This window comes from Geospiza fortis, unplaced genomic scaffold (assembly GCF_000277835.1).
Source record: "Geospiza fortis unplaced genomic scaffold, GeoFor_1.0 scaffold112, whole genome shotgun sequence".
NCBI classification, from domain to species: domain Eukaryota; kingdom Metazoa; phylum Chordata; class Aves; order Passeriformes; family Thraupidae; genus Geospiza; species Geospiza fortis.
Window position 1 is genome coordinate 25,038,755 of NW_005054298.1, and position 12,342 is coordinate 25,051,096.

Genomic DNA, 12,342 nt, shown 5'->3' on the forward strand with positions numbered 1-12,342 from the left:
CTGTAAGAATATTTTCTTTTGACTGCATGAAATGTGAGAATTAGAAAGATAATTGATACTGAATGTAGAATAAGCAAACTTTGAAAATATAATGTAGTAGGTAAACTCAGCATTGATACTCTTGACCCATATGTCATGTAAATTTTGACAAAACAGAGGAAAACCTCTGCATCCTGCCAGAAATCCATTCTCCTCCATTGCAGATGGATTTCATGAGGGGACAACTGAATTCCATGAATCTGGGTATGTAGGTAAATGCAGTAATAATGGTATATTCTGTAATCATATCTAAAAATAAAACCACCACCTGATCGCAGCTAACTTCCTATGGGCTTTTGGGGCATTTTTCTAGAAGTTTCTGGGATAGTCTTTCACATAAGAAACAAACATATATGGAACTTATTTATAGAGTAGAACTAGTTGTTTTCATCTGGGAATTATGGAGGTTTCCACAGGCACCTGTTTAAACTTAATATTCTTTCCTTCATCCTATCTCAAGTTCCTGGATGGATTTAATTATGTTAAATATCAAATGTTATTCTACTACCAGGTTATTAGTAGACCACCTCAATTTTCAGTGGTTTCTTCTTTTATAAACTCAATTCTTTGCTTGTCTGTTACATCCAATTGTTTCATTTCATAGTATGGTTCTTACAGTCCTTTGAGGTCTTTGCTGGAATGTGTACAGTTTCTGCATTTTATTAGTTTTTCCTTGTTCATACTGGATAGGGATAGCTCTCATTAGGACAGGCCATTACTGCTACCTTAGTTGTTTCAGAGGTTTGTTGGACAAGCTAATATACTTCAGGAAAGCTACTTAATAGCATTAAAGGCATGTAAAGTAGGTGTGTAAATCACCTACTTAGGTACCTGCCTCTTGTCAAGAGAGCTTCAGAACAGTGGTTTTCAAATGCTTTCCCATATTTTTACCCATCCTCTGGGTTAAAAACTACTTTGATAGCACTTGAAGAGGAGAGGGGTAGGGGAAAGAGAGAGGTATGGTAAAACTCTGTTATTTAAAAAAATATATTTCTGTTCATCAGGTGGAAGAAACTGTTCTCTCTTCAATGGGTATTTGTTGCATTGATACTCTTTAAAGTGAAGAATTAATGTATCAGAGCAAGTTGATTATGAGGAGATCATATTTTCTGCTGTGTTCATCCATTCAGTCATGCAAAACTGCTGTGGTATCAGAACAAGACAGTGAGACACTCAATAGCATTGAGCATAGGTTCGGGATAATGTTAATTGACAGAAGTTTTCTATTATACAGGTATTTACTATTATACAGTGCTAAATGCTAGCATAATGAAAGGTGGCTGCAAACAAACCACTTGTGTTGTTTTCACAAGTATTTAAAAAGTAACCAGATTAGATAGAGTTCTGTTTCATTGGCCATGTGATTTTGCAAATCCATAGATTTTATAAGCCCCTTTGAAAATATATCATATGGAGCCTAAATACTTGGAAATTTCAATTCCAAGTTTAATTCTAATTCACATGCTGATAACACACATCATTGGTATGAGCAAGAGTAAACAAGTGTTCTGAAAGAAACCACAACCCATCAAAAAACTGTTGTGCTTAAAACTGTCAGCTTGGAATAGAAAGTCTCTGCAACCTGAATCGTAACAATGCACATCATCAACCTCAGATTTTGAAAACTTAACTGTATGCAAAATCTTCAGATTTTCAGAACAATTGTTTCCCAGATCATCTTTTCAGTGGCAGGTAACCTTAAAAATATGGTTATACATCTTCTTTCCTAACTAATATTTATTTTACATTATTCCTTAATAGAAGGCATCACCGTTAATGCACAGAATTGTATCAAACCTTTCAGTAAATATAATCCAGGGAGTATTTTCAAGTATTTCTGGTTATTTTAAGAAGTCACAGTGCCTCTTAATTGCTTTTGTTTGAAGAGACACAGTTGTTGAGAAGCAGTACTTCTAAGAGTAAAGACTTGTGGGCTTTTAACTTAAAAAAATTTGATTTGATTTTCTTCTTAAATGTAAGTACAGAAATTGGAACAGTGTTTAGAAATGTTTTTAATCTTTTTTCCACAGAGAGGGCAGCAAATTAACTCCACTGGAACACGTAGTGGTTTGAGTAACTTTGTACTGACATTGTTATTAGTATCCAAGTTCAATTTTATAGAGTCCACGGCACTTGTTGCAAGAGAAGCTTGAAAATACTAGCAATTAAGATGCCTGACATTTTCTACAGGTTTTAATAGTAGTAATATTTATTCCGAGGTGTGTAATTAAAATATGTCAAACTTCATGTGTGTCCTCACTTATATGACTTGGTTTCTACATGTACTATGTTAGTCAAAAGTTACTTGTAGATGCTGTCGAACATATTCGACTTGCGAACAGTCCAAGTCTATAATGGCTAAGAATTAAGAACATGGGGTTCACATGAAAATAGTATCTTCTTCAAGAGTACACAGTTATTAATATTTTTTAATCAGAATAATTTTCTAGTTTTGACAACTATTTCCTTACCTAACGATTGACATAGACATGATTTTTTTTCCCTGTAGTAACAAGAAGCTGTTAGTATGGCTGGACTATGGTGAAAACAGAAGTTTAAGAATTACAAATATAAATGGAGGCAGATAGGGTAAGTGTATTGGTAAGTCTTTAATCTCAGGTTTCACGTTAAGTTTAGGAATATAGAGCTCTCTTCACAGCATAATGAGTACAATCAACTTTTTGCAGATACTTTTATGTGGTCATTTAGAATTTTATGTGTCTCTCAGGCTTGTATTTGAGTAATTTGGTCTTCAAGGCCTTGTAGCAAAGCTGCTGGCAATGCAGCAGTATTCTCAAGGTTGGCTACAGGCCTGCTCAACTATGGAAGACTTGAAGACTTATGTGGAATGTTGTTTATGTTGAAAATTTAAAATATATCCATCCAATATCTATTTATACTTTTTTACCACCATCATGCTTCCGTCAGTAAAGTACTAGTGGCTTTGAGACACAACTTTTGCTACAACACTATGAGAATATCCAGGTTTTTAAAAGAAAAAAGCCAATGGACATGTTCCATTTCGAGATATGCCTGAACTGCTTTTGTTCAGTTGGAGTTGCCTGGTACAGTATGAAAGGTGAGATTTTACTGAATTGTAGGGAGAAGACAGATTTTTCATCTAACTTAGAACACGTAAATTCACTAGGATCCTAGTATGGCTAAATTGATCCGCGGGAATTTAACTGTGCCTTGCAGAAGAGGCTTGTTTGACAGCAACAGGCCAGTGAAGCTTAATGCATGCTGCCTTTTTCTTCTAAGAAAACAGCATTAGGTTCTGGTAAATTCTGGTGGTGAACAGGAATACAGTATAAATAAAAATATGTACAGTAATTTTAGATTATTTAATATTACTCTTCAAAATTAACCCGTACGTGCTAGAACTTGAGATTTTGCATAGTGAGACATACCGAGATTAACTGCTAAAATGACACAGCAATAAACAGAGGTGCAAAAGCCCAGATTTGTACTAAGAATGTGAACAGATGCAAGAGCAGGAGTCCCACTTCCAAGCAGCTTAACTTCTTTGGGAAACACACAGTATTAGAACTGCATGAAAAATGATGCATACCTAACTTTCGGCAAATATGACAGCATGTCAAGTGAAAAAAATGTCTTTTGAGAGAGAAACATTTATTTACATAAGCAAGTAATCTGTGCAGTTTCACATTTCATCTTGGAAGTGGAGGATTTCTCCTTACTAAAATGATTTGGGTCATAATGAAAAGACAAATAGTTTAGGTAAGATCACAGCCAAACCCCAGGCCTGAATTCAGAAAGGCATGTGGACTGCAGCACTCTGAGCTGATAATACAGTACAGAGTAAGATTACAGCAGAGACTCTCTTGTTAAGGAAGACTTTGAAAGAGAGAGGTGAGCACTCAGCCATCCTTTATACACAGTTTTCCTTACAGTCAGAGAGTGAGGCATGCTGCATTTTGTGATGCCAAGAGGAAGTTAATGAATTATAGCCAACTTCATAGCGTTTCAAGTATAACTTGGTCTAACTGTGTTTTAATCATACAAAAGCAGCAAATACAAATCACATTTTCCTTGTCTGAAACACTGGAGAGGTATCACTGGTATTTATTTAGAATTCCCAGTCTGTATCATCTTGATTTGTAGCAGTACATCCAAGTTCAGTCCCAACTGCTGTTGAGGGCAGTGCCAAGAACTCTGATCTGTTATTTTGAATAGGAGGTGGTAATAGGGACAGTAGTGAATTCTGTGTTTGTTCCTTTACCTAGAAAGAAAAAAAGTTAAAATAAAGCTGCACAAAAAAGTCTCCATAACTTTGTAACTGACCTCATTAAAAGCATGTGAAATCAGAGCCATGTTCTTGCATGTTACAGTACTGAAAGTAAAAGGATGAGAGGTTTTGCTTTCACTGCTCTATTAGCCTTTCAAGACTAATGAAATCAGCTGTGCAGTTCTGCTTTAAATTAAGAATATTAATCATTTTTAAAAAATTAGTTAGGCTGCCTTTAGTTAAGTTAAATCAACTTAATCAGTGGGGAAATTGATTCATCTTATGCTTCCTATACTCTGTCAATACCATTTTGTTAAAAAAAATTCGGAAGCAGGTATGCTCTTACAGGATGCCTTTTGGCTCCATGTAATTTCATTACTTTGTAATCTTGCTCTTTTTGTGGCTTATTTAGGTTATAGCTGTGTCATTTAATGAAATATAGTAAACTCACCTGTTTGAAGAACGTATGCGAAAGCAAACTGCTTGCTGATGGCCTGAATCATAAAATGAACAATATAATTATGTTTTGGAAAGTAAAATACTGCATTTGGATAATGGGCCAGATTGAGAAATAAATTTAAGTCCTGTGGGTTTTCCTCCACAGGACAAATGTGAAGAATGAGAAAAGCAGCACACAATTCCTACATTCTATGCCTCAATTTGTAGTGAAAGCACTATTGAAGAAATCTATTTTTAAAGGCCTTTTCATGTTTCTGCTTAACAAGGAATTAAATGCCTCAATCAAAAGAGACATAGAATTGAAAACATATATTTCAGATTTTTAGGGTTTTTTTCCTTGGACAAAGTACATGTTTAAAAGTTAATTTTATTTGTTACAAAGAACAGTTATATTACAAGAAATTCAGGGGCCAAATGACTTTAAAAGTTTGATTCCTTTATCAGACAAGACATTTCTTACAATACAAATGGAAGTGTATGGTTTCACATAGTACATCTGCTCTGAAATTCTGACTCTAACAGCATTCAACTGATTACTGTCTTCTAAACTGTGGGTTGTACTTGGTCTTAGATGGAAGTGATAAAAAAATTAGTTTTCACCAGAACATTACCTTTTCTCAGGGTCCTGTTGCAAGCAAAGTTCTACCAAGTTGTGGAAAGCAGGTGAAAATGTTTTGGAAAAGGGCATTTGAAGTCTTTCACTGGTCATTGTGCGTGTCATGCTCTCACCAATTCCAGAATCAACACCTGATCGGGAATTCTTCATCCTGGATTCCCCCCGGGGAAAGGCATTTATATCCCAAGGACAGTAGGTGGGACCTTTCAGCTTTTGCAGCAGCATCTAGTAGGAAGGCAGAGCAGTATAAGAGTTCAACAGCTATCCAGACCTATTCAGGGTAAGCTGTGAAACTCCAGGGATGGAAGGATTATTTATTCTAGAAGGAAGTATGCATATTTGAAGTAACAAAAAGCAGCCACTACTTCAGCAGTAATAGCACTGGTTTCTGTGAGTAAAACAAAACAAAAAAATGCTCAGCATGTTTTTAACTAGAGATAAAGTTTAGCATTATACCTGAGTGCGAGGCATATCTTGAAATGGAACATGTCCGTTGGCTAATTCACATGCTGTAATTCCCACACTGTAAATGTCAGACTTCATGTTATAGCCAGACAAATCCTGTGAGAGAAGAAAGACATTACTGATCACTGAGGCTCTTGAGCAGTGCCAACAAGAATACAAGTGCCTGCTTCAAAACAAGATTCTAACATCCCATAACCTGCACACTATTGAAGCAATTGAATTGTGAAACCCCAGACTTTTTTCAGAAATCTGATGGCTGTACTGAACACAAGTTTCAGGATTTGCAGTAGTTTCCAGGAGGTTTGGGTAAAGAGATTTAGTACAACATCACCTTACCAACAGCTTTAGAACTGGTTCTCTCTAGAAGAATTAAAAATTCAGTATGTACATATATTTTTAGAAGTTACAGTTCAACATATTTCATTGCAATTCTACAAGCAGACTTGAGTTGGAAATCAAGTACTGGCACTAACTTTGAATTGGAAAAATTATGTGTAATTTATACTAACCTGTCTCAGTAGTTCAGGACTCAGCCAAGGAAGCACAGATGTACTAAACTGGGGGAAATCATACACCACCTTTGACTTCTGTCCATTGCTAACTAAACTGTAGAGGTTGTTTAGGCCAGAGAGAGAAACCAACCCATCCTCTGAAATCAGAATGTGGCTAGCTTTAATATTCCTGTAACATAAAGTGGTAAATTTTAGCTATAAGAATTACTCTAAGTACTACTAGAACAGAAAAGTTTTTAATTTCATATTTCATTGACATATAGTGAGATGCTAGCATGGAGCTCATGTCTCTATTAAGAGAGATGATCAGGAAAAAAGTGCCAGAAATTAGAGAAGGGCCCTTCTTCCCTGCAAGGGGTGTAAACTAAGGAAGCCCTTTCTATAAGTCTGGTTTTGTTCTGCTTCAAAGAGACAAAGCCAGGCAGATGTATAATCCCTGTAACAAGTGGCTTGAAGAAATGTCTAAACACATTTCCTGTTAAAATTAATCCTACTTTATTATTGAAAAAAATGTTACTTATGCACTGTCTGATATAAGAAGGTGTAGAAGAAAAGGAAGGAAACAATACTTAAGGTAAGATGCTGGTTCTAGTTCTTACCTATTGACATTCTCCTACCTGTGAATATATCCATTCTGGTGCATGTAATTTAATCCTCTGATTGCACCAAACAGAATGTTCCCTATCAAAGCTTCACTCATTCCTTCAGGAAAGTAAGTCTTCAGCAGGTGTCTAGCTGAACCTGGAAGTGGAAAAAAACCTAGCTAGGCCTAACAAGTCTTATTAAATGACTTGTCCATGTTTCCTTCACTGTATATTCCTTCATCAGGAGCAGCATTCTGTATTGACTCTGGTGCATTATTACATGGATGTAACTGATGCCCCATGTCATGCTTCTGTTAACTGCAAGTCTGTGCCCAACCTGTATTCAATGTAAATAGTCTTCTATTTAGGTTAGCAGACGCTGTATAAAGTCAAATACATCTCCCAGTTACCATTCCTCACATGGTGGGTGCTAGGACTAAGTGGAATTTAATGCAGTTCAAGTACTAGTCTTCACTGGGGAAGAAATCTTCTCTAAACAAATGGTTTGGGAGAGTCTGTTTTTTCTACAAGACAGGAGGTGATTAAAGAGAAACCTCTCGTGGACCACGTGGTCCAATTTGTATCAGTCCTTTCTCCTATTCCAAAATTGCAGTTAACAGTTCTTACCATAGGCCATGAATGGAGAGATGACCCAAAGCCAGCTTCCAGCTGTAAACACTGTCCAAAATGTCATTATGTTGGGGTGCTGGAAAAAGTGTGATGAAACCACCTCATTCTATGGAATTAAATGAAAGTGGATGTGTTAACCACAGAACAGCAGTCCTACCAAGAGCATTAACTACATTCAGTAATCAGTAAAGAGAACTGTTTCTTTGCATTTATACGTATTTATGATTGTAGGTGATGTGCATAGCCTGCAACAGAAATGTAAACAGCTTGTCCATAATTGCATTTGTCTGAAGTAAATCTAGTTTGTTCATAGTCCAAACTTCTAGTGTTAAATAAGAGTACAGAAGATGTTTCAAGTACGCTGTACAATTACAGAAGCAATTTTTAAAGCAATTGTCAGTTGTGGTCTTCAGAAAGCAACTCTCAAATTTACACATGCATTATGTTTATTATATTCTAATCCTTTGGAGGGAAAAACTTGACTGAAATGATCCAGTTCAAACAAAGGCTACCTTTGCTCAGCAATCTCATATGTATTTCTCACTGTCTTTATTGGCCTTTGTGCAGAAGTGCTGTTCCTTTACCTGTAAGGCTTTCAAGTGCTCTTCAGAGCAATTTTCAAGGTCTGTGATCCTTACAGCAACTTGCCTGTCTGTAGGTGTATGCCGTGCAAGGTAGACTGAAGTTAAATTGTTGAACCTCCTTCCTGAAACCAGAAATGGCTACTTTAACATTGGAAAGCATAATAAGCTATCACATGGTTTTCTTCATGTTTAGAGATCATTTTCCAGTTTTAAAATTGCAATTGATAGCAGTGTGTCCTTTTGTTTCAGAATGCCAAGACCTTAAGTAATTGCAGCAAAATATATGCAGCAAATTAGTTGAAGCATGGCTCTGCTATTTTGAGAACTAAAAGTGTTTGAACATACATCAGCATCAATTATACATCCAAATGAACACTTAGTATGCATATTCACATAAACATATGCAGGCATATGGGTCTAAGGCAGCCATCCTTAGAACAACCAACATGGGTACCCAAGTTACAACATGATGACGTTACTTAAGGCTGTATTTATTGTCACATGTCACAGATTTTGAAAACCGACAAGTATGTACACAAACATCAAGAGACAATTTCAGGAAATTGTTGATTTGTCTTAGATCTTGAAATAAGAGATTACTAAAATATAAGCAATACTCTGCACTTTCCTCAACTAAGGAGACACAGGAATAGTCCTTCATGTTCCAAACTTAATATTTACTCCAGTTAGCAATAAACTATTGATAGGAAGAAGAAATACTTTAAGGTTCATTTATTTACCTATTTCCAGCTGGAGTTCATAGTGAGAGACATTAGAAGAGCAAAATACCATTTCATTCTTTCCTGTAGATGGGGGAATCCAGGCTAGATCAGAATCAGCCTAACAGAGAGAAGAAACAGTTCTCAAAATGACTATGCAATTTAAAATCATTCATATTTTCAAAATTAATGCAAAAATATTATTGATGCTAAAGTCCAGTACTCAAATAAGAACATTCAAGCCGGTACTTTTACCATTATTAAGACTTAGTTTTATGAGTTACAAGTTTTGTGTGTGTTTGTTTTCAAACTAGCACAAGATTAATGCTTAGATACTTACAGTCTTCACCAAAGTGGAAGCCCCAAAGTACTCTGTTTATTTTTATTGTCAACATTTCAAGAAGTACTCCCTAATAAGGCTATTTTTAATATGCACCAGCTTTATATTTAACCTTGGGAGTTAAAGTTTCTATTCTTACCAGGCATTCATGGATGCTGCTCTGAGATAGCTCTTCTGGTCTGATTGATTCAACTGGTGTGCGCAGAATACAGGAGCAGTCCTTAAGAACAGAAACAAGTGAATGCTGGTGGAGCTGCTGCAATTCATTAAATATGGCATGCAAAAATGTAAAAAAGAAGGCCTTATAAGCAGCAGTTCAGAAAGTCTTTTGCTACAAGTCAATCAATCAAGGGGTTAAGAAACAGCATAAAGCACACACATGGCAGACCTAGAGAGAAGGGACACTAAAGTCTCCTTCACCAAAAGCTGACACAATGAAGTTCAAACATGTCAGCATGGTGGAAATCCCCACAAACAAGACATTTCACCAGGGCTTTTCATATTAAGGTATAGCTGGGTAACAAGGTACAACAGCCAAAATTTTTAAAGACAAACTTACCAAACAAGACATGGAACCACTTTAGATCAGGGGAAAAGTCATACACCCCCATTTATCCTAGAAAAAAAATAAAGTGGCAAAGTAAGATGATACATAAACCTGTGATAAACTTAAATCTCCTTAATCAGAACTGTGAAGCATTCCTGTCAGCTATCACACAAAAAACCCCAGAACTCCAGCTCAGCAATAGTCTGCTTCTATTTAAGTAGCTTATCAATTTCAAACTCCACACCGAGGACTACACATCAACTCAAGTGTTCCTTTTTAATTCATGGATTTAGAAATTTTACTGCCAGTTCTGAACAAACAATTTAATTGCAAGTTAACTGCACAAGTGCAAAAAGTAAAAAAGAACAGACTTATCAATCCTTGGCAGTTTGTTGGAAAAGAAATCATTGTCTGTTGTTTTAAAGGAGCACAGCTGTGCTAGGCAGATCTTGGCTTGGCTGTGTGCAGCTGAACTAGCTCACAAAAAAAGCAAGGCAGAAGTAATTGCAATTTACATTTCACAAGTGAGGTAGGAAATAGTATTTCAAGGGATTTCAGTTAAAAAAAAAAGAGAAGCAATTCCTGCACAGTGGGCGAGATGTCTAGTAAGCGTATCAAAGCTTCCGTAAGTACAGAATGGGACTATTTTACCTTAGCTATAAGCAAGTCTTCAACAGTAAAATTATTAGGGTTGGAAAATACCTCACAGATCACAGAATCCAACCATTAACCTAACACTGCCAGGCCTGCCATTAAACCATGTCCCTAAGCATCAAAATCCACGTGATTTTTGATCACTGCCAGGGACAGTGACTCCACCACTTCTCTGGGCAGCCCGTTCCAATGGTTGACAACCCTTTCAGTGAAGAAAATTCCCCTAACATCCAATCTAAACCTCCCTTGGTGCAACTTGAGGCCAGTTACTGTCATCCTATCTCTTGTTATGTGAGAGGAGAGGCCAACTCCCACCTCACCATAATCTCCTTTCAGGTACCTGTAGAGTAAGAAGGTCCCCCTGAGCCTCCTCTTCTCCAGGCTAAACTCCTTCAGCCACTCCTTGTAATACTTGTGCTCCAGACCTTTCACCAGCTCTACTGCCCTTCTCTGAACACCCCCAGTGCCTCAATGTCTTTCTTCTTGTGTAGGGCTCAAAACTGAATGCAGAACTTGAGATGCAAACTGGCCTCACCAGGGAGTACAGAGGGACAATTACTCTCAGGTCCTGCTGGCCACACTGCTGCTGATACAAACCAGAATGTCACTGGCCTTGGCCACCTGGGCACACTGCTGGCTCATGTTCAGCCAGCTGTCAAACAGCAACTCCAGGTCCTTTCCTGATAGGTAGCTTTCCAGCCACCAGGAGGAATCCTACTTGGTGGCCGATAAAAAGTCAGATACAGGTAATACTTCCATGTTAATATGCAATTTTTGTAGGAAAGCTAACTTATAAAAAGCTAACTATACCAGAAACTGATTTTTTTTTATTAAAGAGCTAAGCTTGAGTATATCCTGCATTTAAATCATTTATGCTACTTAATCAAGGGAATGCTCTTGAAAAGCTAATAAGCCCCCACTCCATTCACTGCCAAATATCCAAGCCATTCCAGTAACATTTTTACCCCAAAGATCTGATGTAATTCCTTATTAGAGATACCAAATGGAGACAAAAGTCAATCCCTATCAGGTACTGGGTACCTTCAGGGGATCTGTGCTTGACTTAAACAACTTCACAAAGGAAGTTTGTAGCAGGAGTAGGAAAAAAAAAGAAAAAAGAATGCAGGTGCTCAGGATACTGCCTAGCACTGTAATGGCTACAGCATCCTTCTGCCTGGAAAGAGGCCTTATTCTGCTACACAAGACAATTTATTCTGCTGCTTGCAATATGAAACCATGAAAGCTCAGCTAAAGAATACACTCTTAGCAACTACGATATACCAAAGTCAAATTATTGTAGGCTTACTTCAAAGATGTATAGGCAGCCAACAGAAACATCTGTGATGTACATTTATTCAAATAACACTACAATTTTAAGATTTTTATTTTTTTTCTTATGCAGCTTGACATTGTTTCCATCTTTCAATATGGCTTTGCATCATGTCCCCACATAAACTTTTTCCCTGTCCCCACATTTTACCTTCTGTATCACAGGCGCTTTTTTTTGTACTGTAGATAGTGACAGTGTTGTACAAGTAAAATGATACATTCACCGCACTTTGTCCAAAGCTTCAGCCAGCAAACAGTGCATGGCAGAAAAACCCACAGAAAAATGTGTCTGTGAGCTAGGGGAGTGTGAAGGCTCCGGAGCCGAGCCCCGGTGGGGGGGAACGGGGAACGGGTAGGGAACCGGGAACGCGCGTTACTGGGTTCTGCTGACGCTGAGCTGCAACTCCTAGTTCAGCGTTCGCAGCGACTGAGGCAGCTCTCGGTCGTGTATCTCGAGTGAAATGATCCGTCCGTGACAAAGCACCGGAATGTGCGGAAGGACGCCCCGCAGGCTCCCCCTCAGTTCCTCACTCGCTCCGTTAAGTTCGTACCTCGCCCTCCTCGCTGGGCCCCCGTCTCCCTCTGGCCTCCCGCGGCGGCCGGGACAGGGCTCCG

At 37.7% G+C, this 12,342-nt stretch overlaps 1 protein-coding gene across 1 annotated transcript; it reads right to left on the reverse strand.

Moving 5' to 3' along the window:
* Positions 1-2,633: 2,633 nt before the first annotated feature.
* Positions 2,634-12,342, reverse strand: STRADB (STE20 related adaptor beta). Its single transcript, XM_005415932.2, has 12 exons — positions 12,279-12,342; positions 9,757-9,813; positions 9,337-9,417; positions 8,879-8,978; positions 8,139-8,260; positions 7,552-7,660; positions 6,958-7,081; positions 6,338-6,509; positions 5,820-5,924; positions 5,359-5,588; positions 4,740-4,782; positions 2,634-4,282 (listed from the first exon to the last, which is right to left on the reverse strand). The coding sequence occupies exons 2-12, from the start codon at positions 9,766-9,768 to the stop codon at positions 4,130-4,132; spliced, it is 1,251 nt and encodes a 416-aa protein (XP_005415989.1). The 5' UTR covers positions 9,769-9,813; positions 12,279-12,342; the 3' UTR covers positions 2,634-4,129.